The sequence below is a fragment of the Micromys minutus genome (assembly GCF_963924665.1).
Source record: "Micromys minutus genome assembly, chromosome: 5".
Lineage (NCBI taxonomy): Eukaryota > Metazoa > Chordata > Mammalia > Rodentia > Muridae > Micromys > Micromys minutus.
Genome location: NC_137974.1, coordinates 44,013,045 through 44,030,119, shown reverse-complemented (window position 1 = coordinate 44,030,119; position 17,075 = coordinate 44,013,045). Strand labels below are relative to the sequence as shown.

At 42.1% G+C, this 17,075-nt stretch overlaps 1 protein-coding gene across 1 annotated transcript in view; it reads right to left on the bottom strand.

Moving 5' to 3' along the window:
* Positions 1 to 1,775: 1,775 nt before the first annotated feature.
* DNAJC3 (DnaJ heat shock protein family (Hsp40) member C3) overlaps positions 1,776 to 17,075 on the bottom strand; it is a 36,724-nt gene continuing 21,424 nt past the window's right edge. Inside the window, exons 5-12 of the mRNA XM_080917288.1 lie at positions 14,737 to 14,889; positions 12,889 to 13,070; positions 12,350 to 12,469; positions 10,657 to 10,762; positions 10,259 to 10,379; positions 7,697 to 7,829; positions 6,283 to 6,431; positions 1,776 to 5,270 (exon numbers count right to left, since the gene is read on the bottom strand). Of these exons, the coding sequence (XP_080773414.1) occupies positions 5,113 to 5,270; positions 6,283 to 6,431; positions 7,697 to 7,829; positions 10,259 to 10,379; positions 10,657 to 10,762; positions 12,350 to 12,469; positions 12,889 to 13,070; positions 14,737 to 14,889 (1,122 nt within the window). The 3' untranslated portion in view covers positions 1,776 to 5,112. The remainder of the gene's footprint in view (positions 5,271 to 6,282; positions 6,432 to 7,696; positions 7,830 to 10,258; positions 10,380 to 10,656; positions 10,763 to 12,349; positions 12,470 to 12,888; positions 13,071 to 14,736; positions 14,890 to 17,075) is intronic.

The window sequence follows — 17,075 nt, the reverse complement described above, 5'->3', positions numbered from 1 at the left end:
CCAGGCAAGTGACCCAGCCCAGGTCATGAGCGAATACTGAGCATTACGTGATTTATACAGTGTTCTCATTTTGATCTGTCACTGTGCTCTGCTCTTCCCTCTTGAAATAAGATTTACTTCATTAATTTATTTATTTTACATTATAGGGGCCTAAATTGAAAGACTTAGGATTTTAAGACTTTGGATTTTTTTAGACTGAATGTTTAAAGTGTTGAATGTGTAAAATTGTAAAATGTTTCATGTGATGTGTGTGTGTGTGTGTGTGATCTAGGTGGTGAACAAAAAGGAAAGGTAGTGACTTTACAGTAATGTTTGTGTCACAAGAGACTTGTATGTCAACTTGACAGAAGCTATCTAAGAGGAAGGAACTTCAAGTGAGAAAATGCTTCCATAAGGTCCTGCTGTAGGCAAGCCTGTAGGGCATTCTTTAAGTTGGTGATTGATGGGAGGGCCCAGCCCATTATAGGTAGTACATCCCTGGGCTGATGGTCTATAAGAAAGCAGGCTGAGGAAGCCAGTAAGCAGCACACCTCTACATCAGCTCCTGCCTCCAGGTTCCTACCCTGTTTGAGTTCTTGTCCTCACTTCCTTCAGTGATGAACCGTGATGTGGAAGTATAAGCCCAATAAACCCTTCCCTCCCCCAAGTTACTTAGTCATAGTGTTTCCTCGCAGTGGGACTGGTTTTCAGTTTCCAGTTAAGGAGAGGCTGCAATACATTTACCTAAACTGAAATTAGAATGAGAATACAGCCAGGCCATGGTGCCTTTAACCCAGCACTCCAGATCAGACAGGTGGATCTCTAAGTTCACACACAGCCTCGGCTACAGAACCAGTTCCAGAACAGCCAGGGATTCACTGAGAAACCATGTCTTAAAGTACATCAGAAGGTTGGACTCTCATGACCCAGTGCTCAGAACCAAACACTCTTCACCATTCTTACCTTAGTGGATTAAATGCAGTTCAAAGTAAAAGAGTAGTTTGAAAACAACAGACTGTCACAGCTTAGTTGTTTATGACCAAAGATGTCAGACATCACTGAAGAAAGCGAGAGAATAGAAAATTTCCAAAAGAGGAAGTCACAGACCCCTGCAAACTGGACAACAGCAGCAAGTGTGCCTGCTGCTAAGGTTCTGCTCATCATGTGCCCATCTCCCGAGGAAGGATTTGCTAAGAGGGAAGAAAAACAAAATTGCTGGGGTATAAACTGTAGGCCTTACAGTGGCTGTCTTACAGGACTGTGAAGCCCAGCGCTGAGGGAAAGCCAGAGGGAGAAAGAATGCCATGTCCCCTCTGTTCTGTCAGGCAGCTCTGACCTCCTTTACTGGTGACATCTGTTATCATGGTATCGAGATTGCCACCACTGTTGATCTGGAAGTTCCCAACCTTTCTGTAAAAGTTCTATGTAAATTTAGGTATTTTGTTTTTCCTTCTGTATAAAATATGTAACTGAAGTTACTAAACTGCCTTTGTTGTGGCTAGAAGCTATGACACCACGCCCTTCCTGTAACCACTGCACAAATCAGTTGTGCTCAGGTGAAGTCACATGTTACACTTTAGTATTAACAGGGAGGAATAGCCTATTTTTCAGTCCCATCTTTTTCGGACTTGGTGATTGAAAAGACTTTTAAACACACTGACATTCTGTGCCCTGCTCTCTTCCTGGTAAACTCACAAAGGAAAGCCCCTGGCATCAACTCAGTACTGATTTTGTGTGAAATTTAAAATCAAAGGCTAAACAGGAATCAGAAGCAAGAAAGTAGTGGATATGACCATAAATATTTTTATTAAATGTGAAAATACACGGGCATAAAAATACTGCCCATATTCATTGACATGTGTAAGCCCAAGTTGAAATAATTTTAGTTCCTTTTGTATTAAAACACTAAATTGAGATGGATTAAGTCAGGTTTGTACCATTTAAAACAAATATAGATGTAAGAGTAATAATTTAACTTATCAGATACCTCTATTTTTACTTCCCCGTGCATTTGTTTGCACAGGTATTTCAACCACAGACAGTGCAATAAAACTTGATGTTACTATACACAAGGCCACGCAGTGGCTAATTTTACTCTTAAATCATTCAGGAAATGAGATCATCTATTTAAAAAAAATTACCTCCCCCTATTAATATCATTTGAAATTACAGAATAAATTCTGCCACTAATAGAAAAAGAGCGATATGATCTGGAAAAAGATGAGCTCTTAGAGATTACCATTTCCTCTCCGTCCTTCATCATTATCCTACGGCAAAGTCAAGTACATTCAAGAAAAGCGTCCTCACTGGCCAGGTACCCGGTGATGCATCTGCAGGACAGGGCGGCATCCACCAGGGCCTGCACAGTCCTGTCTGACTAGTACAGCTTCTCCACGGTGCCTGCCAGCCTCAGACCACTTCCTTGTTATCACAGGAGCCCTCAGGAATAAAGAATGGTGACAACTGACATCTTTTACTTAGTTATCCATAGTCCTGTCTCACACTTGTTTTGGGGATGCGTGTTTAAATTTGGTGTTTTTGAAGCAGGGCCTAAAGTCACAGTGACATCCTGATGCAGCCCCACATTCTGGGATTACAGGCATGAGCCTGCTTACAGTTAAAAAATTATCAAATTCCATTCATCATCAGAACTCCAGTGACAAATCTGCATACTGCTATTTAAACAGACTTTTACCACTGACTACAGATCTTTTTAAATTAAGATGTTACCTCCAATCCACATTAATAAACTACTGACATGTTTTTTAGGTTTTCTTCTATCCATAGTAAGAAAGAGTAAACTTTTATAAACCAAGAAGTGAAATAAGAGGAGCCCCTCACCCCAGCTTTTCCTTCTTCCTGAGCAGGGAGCACAGGTCATGGCCCAATGACACCACACCGAGGACGCTCACCACAGGGCAGGAAAAGCTATGAACAGAACAGAGTTCAGCCAAGGTACCAAAGGTTACCTGCAGTTCCTAAGAACAGAATTTGGAATGTGGAAGTAACTCTCAGTAATGTGGCACACAGTGCATGCCGCCCAGTGTCAGGCAGGTAGAGGGAGCCACTGCTCTGACACGGGGACTTGTCTGGGACAGGCTGGACATACAGGACATCCTTCCCTCACTAGCCAGCACAAGAGAGCTACCACATCTGCCATGGCAGCTGCCTTCAGCACCATGGTTTGCAATGAGAAAGCCTAATCGTCATTGACTTTTTGGGTGGTTAAGAGTAGGAAGGGGGAAGAGAAAAAACCTCTCCAGGAAGCAAGTGAGGAAGCAGCTACATCCGGGACACAGGTATCCTCCGGTCCACACTGCTGGAGCTTCCCATGGCTCTCTGTGGGCGTGGAAGCACCCTGGTGCCTCATGTGTTCTGCACTGAGCACTGTACACGCAAACGCCGTCACAAAGGAGTCAGACGGAAAGACAACATAAGTTGTTAGCATAAGATTACTAAGATTTGAAAAACACACAAAAATGCTTTGTAATTTTTTCCTTCAACATTTCACACTGGCTCGAACGGATTAATATTTTGATAGAGGGCCTGACTTCACTATGTAAAGCAAGCTGGTTCAGACTCGGGAATCCTCTGCCTCTCTGCCTGTCTCTACTGTTAGCATAAAAGCTGCCAGTTTCTTGCCTGCCATAAATTTGGAAAACTGAAGCAAACTGAAAGCTGAAGTTATTCTGAAATGCACTGATAGGTGTTTTGGTAAGAAACAGGCTCCTAAGTAGAGTCAAAAAGCACTTATATGTTTTGCCCAACTCAACTATATGACTCACGTTCTTGCATTTAACAATATCTTTTTCTCTATCTGCTCAAGGTCTGACTATAGGTTAAGAAAATGATTTCTGCTTGGCTGCTACATTCATGCTTCTGACTATTAGCTAAAATGTTTCATTTCATAAAAGCAATATATTATTTATGCTTAAAATATCTCACAATGTTTTTAACAACAACAACAAAAAAAAAACAACAAAAACAAGAATGAAAAAAACAACTTTGTAGACTAAAGGTGGTAATTCTTACCAGAGTGATTCTTTTCAGTTTTTAAAGCAGCATCAGTAGTTCCATAAATACTCAATATTCTTGATTTAGCAACAGATTTTTGGGGCAAAAAGTATTCAGTATAAAATACTGAATAGTACATTTATTAAAGAAATTATCTGCTTTAAACTAAGAGGGACAAGGAATGTCTCGGGAGGAAACGCCATCTTGTTAGGGAAGTGAGAGAAGGGACACAGGCAGAGCTGAACGGATCTGCAAGCCTTGCTTTCTTCTCAGCAGAATAATAAACCAGGAGACAACCGTGTAAAGCCCAGCACACAGCACAACCGAGACAGCCGAGTCCACGTGTGCCAGACGCTGCCGCGCCCTCGGCTTGCAGGGCGGCCATAGTGCTCTGCTCGTGTCGACAGGAAATTCTACCAAACAACTTGTAACTTTGCTTTCTTCAAAAGTACTTCAAACCGATTTTCAACCGTATTGTCTAAAATACTACAGAGCCTCTTTCATATATTTTAACTTACTCTATTTAGTTTAATAATTAAATTCAAGTGAAATTGGTATTCTCCTATAAATATATAATAACAAAAATATTTCAACCCAGAGTCTACACCTGGACATACCACCCGCTGGCAAGTGTCCTAAAAGATGGTCTTGTCCCCTCCGGCAGTGAGAGCCGTGGTGACACTGCATAGAAATACTTGCAAGTGAAACAAAGCTCAACTATTCATACTCTGTAAGAATACTGAGACAGTCTCCCTAAGGCTCACAGCTCCTCCTCATGGTCAGTACGCAAGCCTGAATAGAATCTGTCTGCTCCAGGGGTACAAATGTCTATGGAATGCTTTTTGAACACCTTCACAGGGTAAATACCTCAGACCACTTCACCAGAAGTCACAGAATGAGTATAGGCTGCTCCGTCAGAAATACAGTCCCTTGCTTCCCACCTTGACAGGCCCATCAACCTTAAGTCTGCAGTAAGCACAGCTTTTGTCTTGAAAACAACTCTTTGGTCATGGACAAACTAAAAGATTTGTTCCATTTTGTTTCCATTAGAATCCCAAACAAAATTTGTTTATAATGTTAAAAATAATGATGAAGAAGAGGAGCAGTAAAACAGCTGGTTTAATTGAAGTGGAATTTAAATCTAAACGGTCCGCCTGAGCTGAAGGGATTGAACCCTTGCCATGAGTTCCAGCTTCTGTGGAAGGGGTTGCCACCACCTCCTTGTTGACTCTCTGCATCAAGAGGATCTTCTCCATCGTCAAACTTCTTTCTCATTTCTAGAAAAGAAAAGTTAAGACCCAAATATTAATCTATTATATGTGGGTCTTACGTACTCCACAAGCTTCCTGGAGCTATTTGGCCCACCAGGTGAAACAAAACACTCCATAAAGCTGTTTGTTCCCAAAATCTAGGCACATGAAGACAAAATGAGGCACTCTCAAGGTTGGTGGGAGGAGACAGGACTCCCTAACGCCTCCAAGTCCCTACTGCGGCCAGCACACTTCAATCATAGTACAATTTGCAGTGCACTTTGTATTGGAGAGACAGAGCCGTCCCTACATATTCACTAACGTGCTTGCTAGTTTACAACTTACTTGAGACAAAAGGCTTTCGATTCTGTAGTATAAACAAACACACAAAAAAGATTTGTTCAAGAGGCAAAACTTGATTTCCTCTTGGTTGAACTCTTCTACCTCGAATGAGAATGCCCATCCCCACACATAGGAAAGGCACAGAAAAGCAGTGTGTGTGGATTCTTAGCCTGACTCCTCCACATACATATCAATCAGTAAATCTGTTCACAAGACTTGGGGCAAGATTGCTGCTAACATGATTGGGGTGCAGTAAGCCTGGCTGGTGATCTATTCTCTTCTGTAAGCCAGCCTGGCACACTGGTTTCCTCACCAGGCTCCTGAGCCATTTGGGAATCTGGTACCAAAAATCATCTATCACTGAGCTAGGAAGATAACAGGAGTCTAAGAGGTATCTGTGCTGTGTTCAGTGTTGTTCTTTCATTTGACTGCAAAAATAAAGACACACACACAAAAAAAATTTAAAAAAACAAAACAAAACAAACAGACAAAAAAACCTGGAAGTGACAGGAGCTTGCTGAAGTAGGAAAGAAGTCTTCCACACTCAGTATTCTTTCCACCACACCATTTACCTGTGCGTTCCCAAACTCGGGCAGGAAGAGACTCCAGCTCACCCACCCCGCACCTCATTGCACCCCTGCCCGCTGGGGATGGGAAAAGGCAGGAAGCCACTGCACCGCTTTAAGGGCAGAGGTACCTGGGTCAGAGAGGACTTCTTTAGCAGCTGCTATGTCAATGAACTTTTTCTCTGCTTTTTTCTTTTCTTCTTCATTCTGGAAATTATCTGGATGCCACTGCAGTGCTAACTTTCGGTACGCTTTAATGATTTCTTGTTTTTTGGCATTTCTGGAGGATGGGGAAAATTATTTAGTAATTGTCAGGAAAAAGTATTCCACATTAAGTGTTGTTTCTACTACACCATGTACCTGAGGATTCCCAAACTCATGGAGAGAAAGGGTCCACCTTCCTTTCTTAAAAAAAAAAATCACAAGAGCTGCGCTGGGAGTCTGAGATCTCAGTGGTAGAGGGCTTGCCTTGCATATGTACCAACCTGTGGTCCATCACAACAAAGCCAACAAGTACTGTAAGCTCCGTGTGTGCAAGGGGATGGAAGGAGGGCTACCTCATGAAACACAGCCTTGTTCTCCTAGAAGTTCCAAAGATGTAAGTCAAAGATCAAAGACTTAGCATACTATTCTAGTCAGTTTTGGTTTCCTTCCTTTTTAGGGCTAGTACTGAGGACTGCATGCAAGGCAAGCCCACTACCACTGAGCTAAGCCAAGGCTTCCTGAGACACTTCTTCACTAGGCATCTTAGAGTGCAGGACATGCCTTTACAGCTGGAACCTTCTGAGTTCGCACCAGAGATGGTAAGGTAGTGCATACCTTTACCCCAGAAGCACTCTAGAGGAGAGGCAGGTGAATCTCGCTGAGTTTAAAGGCAGCTAGATCTACATAGTGACTTCAGGCCAGCCAGGGTTATACAGTGAGACTCTGTCAATCTATTAATCAGAATAAAGTACACACACACATACATAAAATCTCTTTTGAACGCCTAACTTTAGGTTAAGTTTACTTGCTATTACAAAAGTTGACAGCCTACTTAGGTTTTTCTTTTTAAGTATGTTGCTTCCATGTGTGACTACCATGTGTGTGTAATGGCAGAGCCAGAAGAAACGATCAGCACTGGAGTTAGATGGCTGTGAGCCTGGGTCCTCTGCGAGACCAAGTGCTATTAACCACTGAGTCCTCTCTCAAACCTGGAAAACTGGGTCTTACAATAACAGCAGAACTTTAACTTTAGGCCCAGGGAAGGGTTTCCTTTTCCTTCCCACTCCAACCAAAATAGAGTGCAACTCTACTTCTTAACCTTTTCCAAGAGTAGAGGACTGGGACTTACTGATGGCCCAGCCTTCATTCACCACCAACTCCTCCTAAGTGCACTACTGGTCTTTATAAAAGATGGCTTGTAACATACTCAAGAAAGTTAATGATGTTAAAATAGTAAGATTGAAATAACATAAGTAAATGAAGCGAAAGGTTAAGACAAAAAACACTAGATTGGCTTTAAAGCAGTTGATTAAATACAGCATGCAAGATTCAATAATTCACCTTTTTACACCCAAAATTTTATAATAATCTCGTTTCTGTGACTGTTTGAGTAACCGCTGGGCTTTCTCTAAACCTTCCCGAATCTGCTGATCATTCTCGTTGTGCTCCTGAGCGGCTTCGTAATCCTGAATGGCTGTCAAGAGACGTTTAGGAAAATGCTATTAGGGGAATTAGGATTCCGTGGCTTATGTATTCTACCAACTTAGTACTGAGCTCTCAGTGCCAGCTCCTTTGCTCACTGTTGCTTCAGAGCCTAAATGGTACTATTTTCATAATCTCGTTTACTCTTAACTCACAGCTGAGGCTGAACCCTCACTGCAGTGTTTTACTTGTCCACCCTCCCACGTCTCCTCACACGTCCTTCAAAGCACTTTCATTTTATACAGAGCAACCTCACCACCACTAGGACTTAAATGACCACTGCACAGCAAACAAAGTAAGACCCTTGGTAAAGAAAATCAGCATTAGCATCTATGGTTGATCATTTGGAAAAAGCAAAAGGCACAAAGGGGGCTGGAGGAACCATCGGCTCAGTGCTGCCGATATGAGTGTCAATCAAAACCAAAATACAGAAAGACCTAGCATGGTCGGTCTGGAGGAAACCTACAGTACGTGTTTTGAAAGTATTTGGGTATTTAATCAGCAAAAAGAATCAATGAAGCAGGGCTGGGGAGTCATCCTTTAAAAATGACAGCCCTGGGCCTAGTTGTAGAACTAAATTTCCTTGTGTCAGTTTACACAAGAAAAATATACAGAATCTTACAAGTTTCCTTCATAATTTGGTTGGTCCTTTGCACTTTTCTTTCTCCGTGGAGCATGTGTTAGCCCGAGTACAGCTACAGGCTAAGAGTAACATGGGCTACCAAGTCTGGGCTCAGTCAGGGAAGCTTGACACACATTTTTCTAAATAGATAAATTAAAGGATTTTGAGACCAAACTCTATTATTTGTGGAAAATAGTGTAGAAAAAGAAATTTCTTTAGATAACATTTACTTAGCAACAATTAACTGCATAAGGAGTATAAGAAGAACTTGAACAAATGATAAAATGACAAGCTAAACTTTAGCTGCTTGTTCTACACTGAAAATGAGCCAATACTGTCAACAGACAAGCCTAATGTGAGCCACTAACCTAGAGGCTAATTCATACCCTTGTGATATGATATGATACTATTACTGTGATTCATCTACAGGGAAGTTTTTCCAACTTAGTTAATAAACTATCACAAATGTTAGTGAGGTTTAAATTTACAGCTAATATCCACAACAATTATTATCCTCGCCTTGGAAGAAGTGCTCTCTGAAGGAACATGAGAGAAACATGTTTTTATGATACACAAATTTGCTATTCATACAAACTCTTAATTTAAAACACATTTACATCCCCTTCCCCCCAAGACAGGGTCTCTCTGTGTATCCCTGGCTGTCCTAGAACTTGCTCTGTAGACCAGGCTGGCCTCGAACTCAAAGAAATCCACCTGCTTCTGCTTTCCAAGAACTGGGATTAAAGGTGTGCACCACCAATACCCAGCTCACATTTTAATTTATAAGTTTAAAAAAATGTTATTTTGTTTTAAATTGAGAGCTGGGGGAGGTGCCAAATGCAGCACGTAAGGAGGGCAGAGACCACCTATCCTCTCCCCATCTACCACAAGCCCCAAACTGAACTGAAGGTGTCAGGCTTGGCAGCAGACGCTATTCCCACTGAGCCACCTCACCGTCCCCTTCCGCCTAGTCTTCTACTTTGTACTTATTAACTTACAGTATAAGGTACAGTATATTATTACAGTATAATACGACATGTCTTATTATAAAAAGTGTAGTTATTGGCTGTTTCCCGTGGGTACATGACTAAAAACAGGGACTGATTAGAACCTAAAATACTTCCCACAAGCACACAGTAGCTACATAATTTCCGTTACATTTCCTCAGATCCCACACTATGGGAGGTAATCTTTAAAACACTGAACAGTACATTATTCAAGTCTATCTCACATGCTCATACAAGCAACCTTAAGGTAAATGTACAAATTAAAATTAAAATATTAGGAGGGCGATGTGTCAGAGAGGAGGATTCTAGACAGTGGGAAAAATTGGGAGATAATTCTGATTAAAACCCATGGAAAATCATCAAATTAAAAATTAGCAAGAAACCCTAATTAAATGTTCATATAGTACTGTTAGAAGGGTGGTAAAGACAATACACATAATGAGTTCCATCTTCCGACTAGTATGCTCTGCGTATGCTCCAGGGTTGCCCTTTTGTGAGGTCCTCATAACATCTAGTAGGACGCCCTTAGCTCGACTTACCTTAATGTTGCTAAAGGTAGGAGGTCACAGAATCATCTGGTTAGACAATGCATATGCACACTGACGTGCTTTCAACAGAAGTCTTTCCTCGGAGCTATACCTACTATGATCCACTAAGACAGAATAATTACCAATTTGCAAATTCTTAGCCATTTGCAGATAAATCTATTCAAAATAAAATATAACTGAACATGTGTTGGTTTCATACAATTTAACCTTTAGATACTGCAAGTCAAATTCCCTTAAAATTTACCTTCATCATACATTTCCTCTATTAAATAGGCCTCTGCTCGATCTTTCAGAGCATTTACATTGTCGGGTTCCATCTGTAAAACTTCAGAACATATTCTAATGGCTTCAACTGGCTTCTCATCCTATAAGGAAGGGTAAGAAAAGAAGAGATGGGGTGGAGATGCGCCTCAGTGGTAGTGCTTGCCTATCATGCACAAGTTCCCGAGTTCAACACTCAGTGCCAAAATAAATTAAGAACAAGCATTGTAGACCAGAGGGGGAGGTGGGCTTAGTAGTGTGTGCACTGAATGACTGACTGAATGACTGACTGACTGACTGACTGACTGAATGAATGAATGAATGAATGAATGAATTTATTTTAAGACCCTTGTGTTCCCATGTCTGGGACCGTCATGTTACCTTGGAGAAGCAGTGACAGATCCTTTCTTTTGAGCGCACTGTGTACTCCGCAACACTGGGCTCTGTTTTCATGACTGATTCATATTTGCTGGTTGCATCTGTGTATCTATGAAATAAGCATCCAGTGATAACACAGAGATTATTTCCAAAGCGGCAGACACCACCCTCTCCTTTCACTATGTGCTGCTTATTAAATACAATGGATCGAACACAAGACCTGCCTTCAAACACAGTTCCTCTAACCTTCATCCAGAGTAACCTGTTCAATAGACAGGAGTCTCTAAAGCTATAGATGGGGCTCCGGGGAGGGAGGCCAGATGACTCATCAGGTAAAGATGCTTGTCAACAAGACTGGCACCTGAATTTAATCCCTAAAACTCACGAGGTGGAAAGAGCCCCATACATATTCTCCAGGGCATGGTTTTGCCTACACACCTAGGTAACTCGAACAAAACAATGTAAAGCATGCGGTTAGGGCATACAGGCGGCTAAGTGGAAATGAAGAGACCGTAGGAACTCGTTATCCATACTAAGCTGAGACCAGCATGGAGCTGCTTCAGGGTGGCCCATGCTCCTCAAAGTCCAGTCAACTTGCTACTTCACCAGAAAAAGTTCACAAAGCAGACTATACACACAAATGCACACGCACAGTGGGAGGCAGGAAGCATCACTGGAGAGCAAACCCAGGACTGTGCACAAAAGCACTCCCTCTACCACAGAGCTGTGGCTCTAAGACTTCCATATGAACGTGGCCTCATTGCTAGTGAACGAATGGTAAACTACAGTGGACAGTCATGCCATGGGAAATACTAACCAACAAGGAGAAAGGAATACTAGTTCAAGAAGCTGGATGAACGCCCAGAGAATTATGCTAACAGAGAATAAAGGCACATCTTAAAAGTTTACATATTATTTTTTTTTTGTTTCCATTTCTTTCAGAATCTTTAAAGTGGCAAAATTATAAAAACAAAGGATATATTCACTGTTGCTAGAATCTAAGGACAGCTAGGGAAAAGGCAACCTAAGAGAGACTTTGGCGGCGACAGAGTTCGTCAAAATCTTGACCATGGTTGGTACTGCTCTATAGTATTCCAGGACATCAGTTTGCATGACACTGAGGAAACTGGGGAAAGCATCCTCATGACAGCTACAAAGGCATTCATTACGGGAAGTCACAGTCTGCCTTCTGCTAAGCAGTAGTGTGTGCAAAGTCTGCTCTGAGACAGTCCTAGCCCAGCCCATCAACCCCCACTCCCTAGTGTACACACAGACACACACAACCCATTGCTTCAAGCAACTCCCATTGTAAGATGACAGTTTCAATATCCATCAGCTCTCTAAGAGTTTCTTTCTCCGGGCCTTCACTGCTGCAGACAGGATGAGGGCTCTTCTCCTCTCTGCCTCTCCCATTAGTTCCACTCTAGCACATAACCTTTAACACTAACACTACACACTAGCACTGTACACTGATGTGCCCACATAAGCCTTTAACACTAACACTGTAGTCACATTTCTGCACTCTCAGTATACAGTCCAGGAAGACAAACGTGAAATAGCTTGCAGCTGCTAGTAAGGATGCTATGCAGTTACTATTATTTACATCTTACCTTCTTCAACAGTGTATAATCCTGGTGGTGTTGCTAAGCTCGGTGCCGTCTGGATGCTAACCAGGCAGATAAGGAAAGGCTCTTACCTGCCCTCTCTGATCAGCTCTTCAGCTGACTCAATCAGCTTGTTAAGTTTCTTCACTTGCTTATAGTGTGCAAAACACCGCTTGTGATCTTGGTCAAGTTTTAGGCATTCACGAACTTCACTGCTCATGGGATTTTAAACAAAGAAATACTCCAAGTCAAGATAATCATCGAATACTTCTCTGTATTAAGTAGAGAACTCAGCATTAAAGTATTCAATGAAGTATTGATGAACGCATGCTAACTGCATAATTTGCTATGCACAGTGTCTGAGACACAGTAATTAAAATGGCACAGTTACACACTGGATGCTCCAGTTTAGCCTCAGTGGTAAAACAGCATCCTCGCTTACCTTAATAAGACTAGTTCAGGCAGATAAACTGTAGGGTGTATATATTAAATATACATAATACCGTAGGGATAACCTAAGCTACTTGAGTGGCTACGGGTAGTTTTAAAAGCCTTACTGTTTCTAGTAACATAATGTGAAGAAGATAATATTGGCACAATCGAAAGGCCAGCTGTGGACTGAAGGACTGACCTGAGGGACAGCTCGTGGTCTCCTAACTGGTAGTAGAGTGTGCTGATTCTGTAAAACGCCTCTGTGTTGTCATTCTTCAGCTTGGACGCAGCCTTCAGGTCGCTGATGGCTTTCCTGGGCTCGCCCTCCCTTATGAAGCACTCTGCTCGCAGCTCACGCAGCTCTGCATCCCAAACACAAACCTTAAGAAACAAAAGAACTCGACTTTAAGACACATAGGTGTGCACATTGATTCTTGCACCCTACACAGTCATGCACACACTCATAATCATAAAAACCCTCAGTGAGTGTGATACGGACACTATTTTATACACGGTTTTGAGAACCCTGACACACTTAAGTGTGACCGATAGAATGTGATAATCTCTTGAGTGTGTCATAAACTTTTAATGGAGAGGAGATCACAAGCAACAAAAGGGCCTTTTGTTTTGTTTTCCTTCCTCAGATTACAGTATTTTAAAACTCTGAATATAAGAAAATGTAGCATTTGTACATTGAGTTCCAGCCAAGTTTAATGCACAATGAAACCTTTCTCAAAAGAAAGAAATCCTACAGCATTCACTATTAGATTATTCCCACTCAAACACTTGATGAGAATAGTCAACATTCAACAATCATGATTGGTACAATTTTTTAAAAATCTAAATTCTTTTTTGTAATTCTTGACTTGTCTTATGTGTTTAGACAGAATACCACGCATACGAAGCTAGCCTCCAATACCCTATGATCACCTGACCCAGTTAATACAATACCAGGTGTAAACTCAGGGCTCTGTGAATGCCGGGGAAAAGCTCTACCAACTGAGTTATAGCCCCCCGCCTCAATTAGCAAAATACTTATACTGCATTGATTACTAAATTAGAAAATGTTTAAGGTGCTTCATCCTTCGTTCCTTGATAGTAAATCCTAATTTTAAAAAAGGGAAAAGGGGGCTGGAGAGATGGCTCAGTGGTTAAGAGCACACTGACTGCTCTTCCAGAGGTCCTGAGTTCAATTCACGTAAATAAATAAATCTTAAAAAAAAAAGACACCAAGATGTTTTAGTGTGTGAAGATGCCTGCATACAAGCATCCATAGGACCCACATAAAGATAGAAGAAGGGGACTGACTCCACAGAATTTATCTTTGGCCTCTTCAAGTACATCCTATTTCATACAACTACACAAATATCATCACACACACGTCATTTTTTAATCATCAAGTGAATCCAGGTATCTCATGCTTACTGCCAACAGTAAGTTAAAGCACTGTGAAGCTGGTAATCATATTAGTTACTGCTACTTAGGCTTTTCTCCTGAAATCCTTCTGAGGCAAGGAAACCCTAAACTTAATGCTTCCGACTAGAGTCCTCCCTGTGCAGTGTTCCTTCTCTGCCCTCTCTCTTAGGTTCCCACTGTAGCAGCATTCCTTTGTTTCCAGACACCATCTTTCCTCTGTGTAACTGATGGCTCTTTACCCGTTATCTGCATAGTATTCACCAAAACAAACAGACAAGGCAAAGCATCAGTGGGTGATTGGTGTGGTAGTGCAAACTTCAATCCCAGGGAGGGAGAAGCAGGCAGATCTCTTTGAGTTCAAGGCCAGCGTGGACTACATAATTTTGAGTTAACCAGAGAGGTACATAAAAATAGACTCTGCTGTGTCCAACAACAACAACAACAAGACGTTTAATTCTTACTTCACAGCATGCCAATGTTTACTAAAAACCTTAGTTGCAAGTTTATATGACCGACTTTTAAGAACTAAAAACCCAAAGATCAGTCTGCATCCTATGTTGGTTTTGGTAGTACATAAATATGTCAAAGTGTCGCCCATGGACTCGTTAGCTGCAGGACCTAAGAAACTTACCTCTAAAATCTCATCAAGGAAGGTTATAGCAGCAGTGTAGTCGGCACTGTCAAAGGCATCGAGCGCCTGGGAGCGCAGGCGCTGCATCTCATCCGCCTTTACAAGTTGAGACTGGGCTTCCTTCTCTTCATTCTCACTGGGATTAGATTTGAGCTACAGCCAAACAACAAAATAAGTTTTAGTCTTAAGTCCAACACCTGTAACATCCACAAAGATCTCTCCATTCCAAAACCAGGCACAGACCCTGCACGGAAGAGCCAATCAGACCATGCGCATGAACTGAGACAACAGGAAGAGTTGCTAACACTGGGTCACTCATTCTACACCAGCAGGTAACACACACAGGATGGCATGGACGAAGTCTTGCCATTTCTCAGTGACAAAGTTATAAATATTTCCATACATATTCTATGCCTAGTTAGCCTTTAACATTATGTATGTAGGTGTGTGTGTATGTATGTACATATGTATGTATGTTGTGTGGTGGGGCGTTTATGTCACAGGACAAGTGCAGACAGCTGAAGTTTATCTGGGGTTCCAGGGATTGGTTAGGCATGACAGCACATAGCACTACCCACTGAACCATCTCGTCAGCCCTTTGATGATTATTTTTCAATACAGTCTAAATAAATAAATGAACACGTTAGCTACCCAAATCCTGAACTAATCACCCTCCTACATGCTCTGTGCACGACCTTCACAGTGGAAAACAGGTAACAGGTGACATGTATGTGAGCTCGGCGAGCATGCCAAGTGTAAGTATCAGCACCACACTAAAGTACAAGCTCCCTTCCTCCCTCCCTCGGGCTAAGACGTCCTCTACCACTGAATCGTACCTAACACTTTGTGCCTGTTCCCTGATATATAAACTCACAATGATGGGAGCTGTGGCTCAGTGACAGAATTCTTGCAGAACACTGTAAACAACTAAAAGCACAATGAGGTGAAAATCCATTTCCCCTTGATTTACACACCAGCCCACCTTAAAATGTGGGCATTCTCTACTAGAGTTAGTTACAGCTATTAAAGAACCTAAATTTGACCCATTTGAGGTAAAAACAGTTTAATAGTGTTGTATGTTTATTTGCATAGTCTGAGTTTTTAGGTTATGCATACAGAAAATCAAAAGGCAAATGACATACTGGGGAGAAGTTATAAACAATACTGTCAGATAAGGTTATATCAATAATTCATAGAACTAGGAACACACAGGCAAAGGCCTTGAGAAAGAAGACGCTGCCAGCAAGTCAGCCGGCCCACACCACTCATCAGGGAAGCACTGACCAAAGCCACAGACCTACCACCTGGCACTTATCTCAAGACCAGAGGCCTAAACTGTCCCCCAAAGGTGTGTGTAGGGTGGAGGGGGGGGTCCTCAAGTACCATGGCCTGCAGCAAAAAGACTGGCACCTGACTGACCTGGTGCTGGCTCAGATTTCTGGAGGCTGGACTAAGGCAGCTTACTCTAAACATATTTAACTACAGAACAATTTAACTATTATCCCATCCCATGCCAACACTAAAGCTTAACGCATGACTACACGGAAACGCTTCCACAGTGCACGTGACCTGCCATAAAAGTGGGTCCTATAGTTTAAGGGCCTAGGATCTGGGGTGGCCTCTGAGAGTGACAGAGAGGGCTGGCTCTACAGATACCAAAGGTCACCAGGTAGTTAACATCTACTTCCAGATTTCTGGGTGGAGACAGGCACTCACTTCTTCCATTAAGAAGACAACCCTGGGTGATGAGCATTTTTCGTGTCTCCAGTGCTTCTGCACACACACGTCCTCACACAAGGGTCCATCACTTATTTATCTGCACACACATGTCCTCACACAAGGGCCCATCTGTTAAAGGAGTTTTTGATGAAGCCTCTACTGTTGGAAGGTGCTGTTGGAAGGTACTGGGAATCTTAAAAGGAAAGGGCCTGGTATTTAGTTTAGGTGACTGGAGGCACACTTCAAGCCTGTTTCCTGTATAGCCACTGTGCAAAATAGTACGGAGGTCTTCCAAAGGCTTAAAAAAGAGACCTACATATGACCTGGCAATATACTAAATGAGTACAGACCTGAAGGACAAGAATTCAACAGAGATACCTACATCCCCATGTCTTCTGTGACAATATATTCAGCACTGATGCTCATCACAGATTAAAATAAATGGTATGCACACACAACAAGCTATTACTCAGTCATAAGGAAAGATTACATGTGAAGTAGAGCAGCTGGTCAGCAGGCTGACAGCAGGCTTCCTCACTCCCCAGCATTCTAGGTGCTAATGTCTGTCACTACCAGCTTTGTACGGGGTGCTGGGTCCTCAAACCTGGACAGCAAGCACT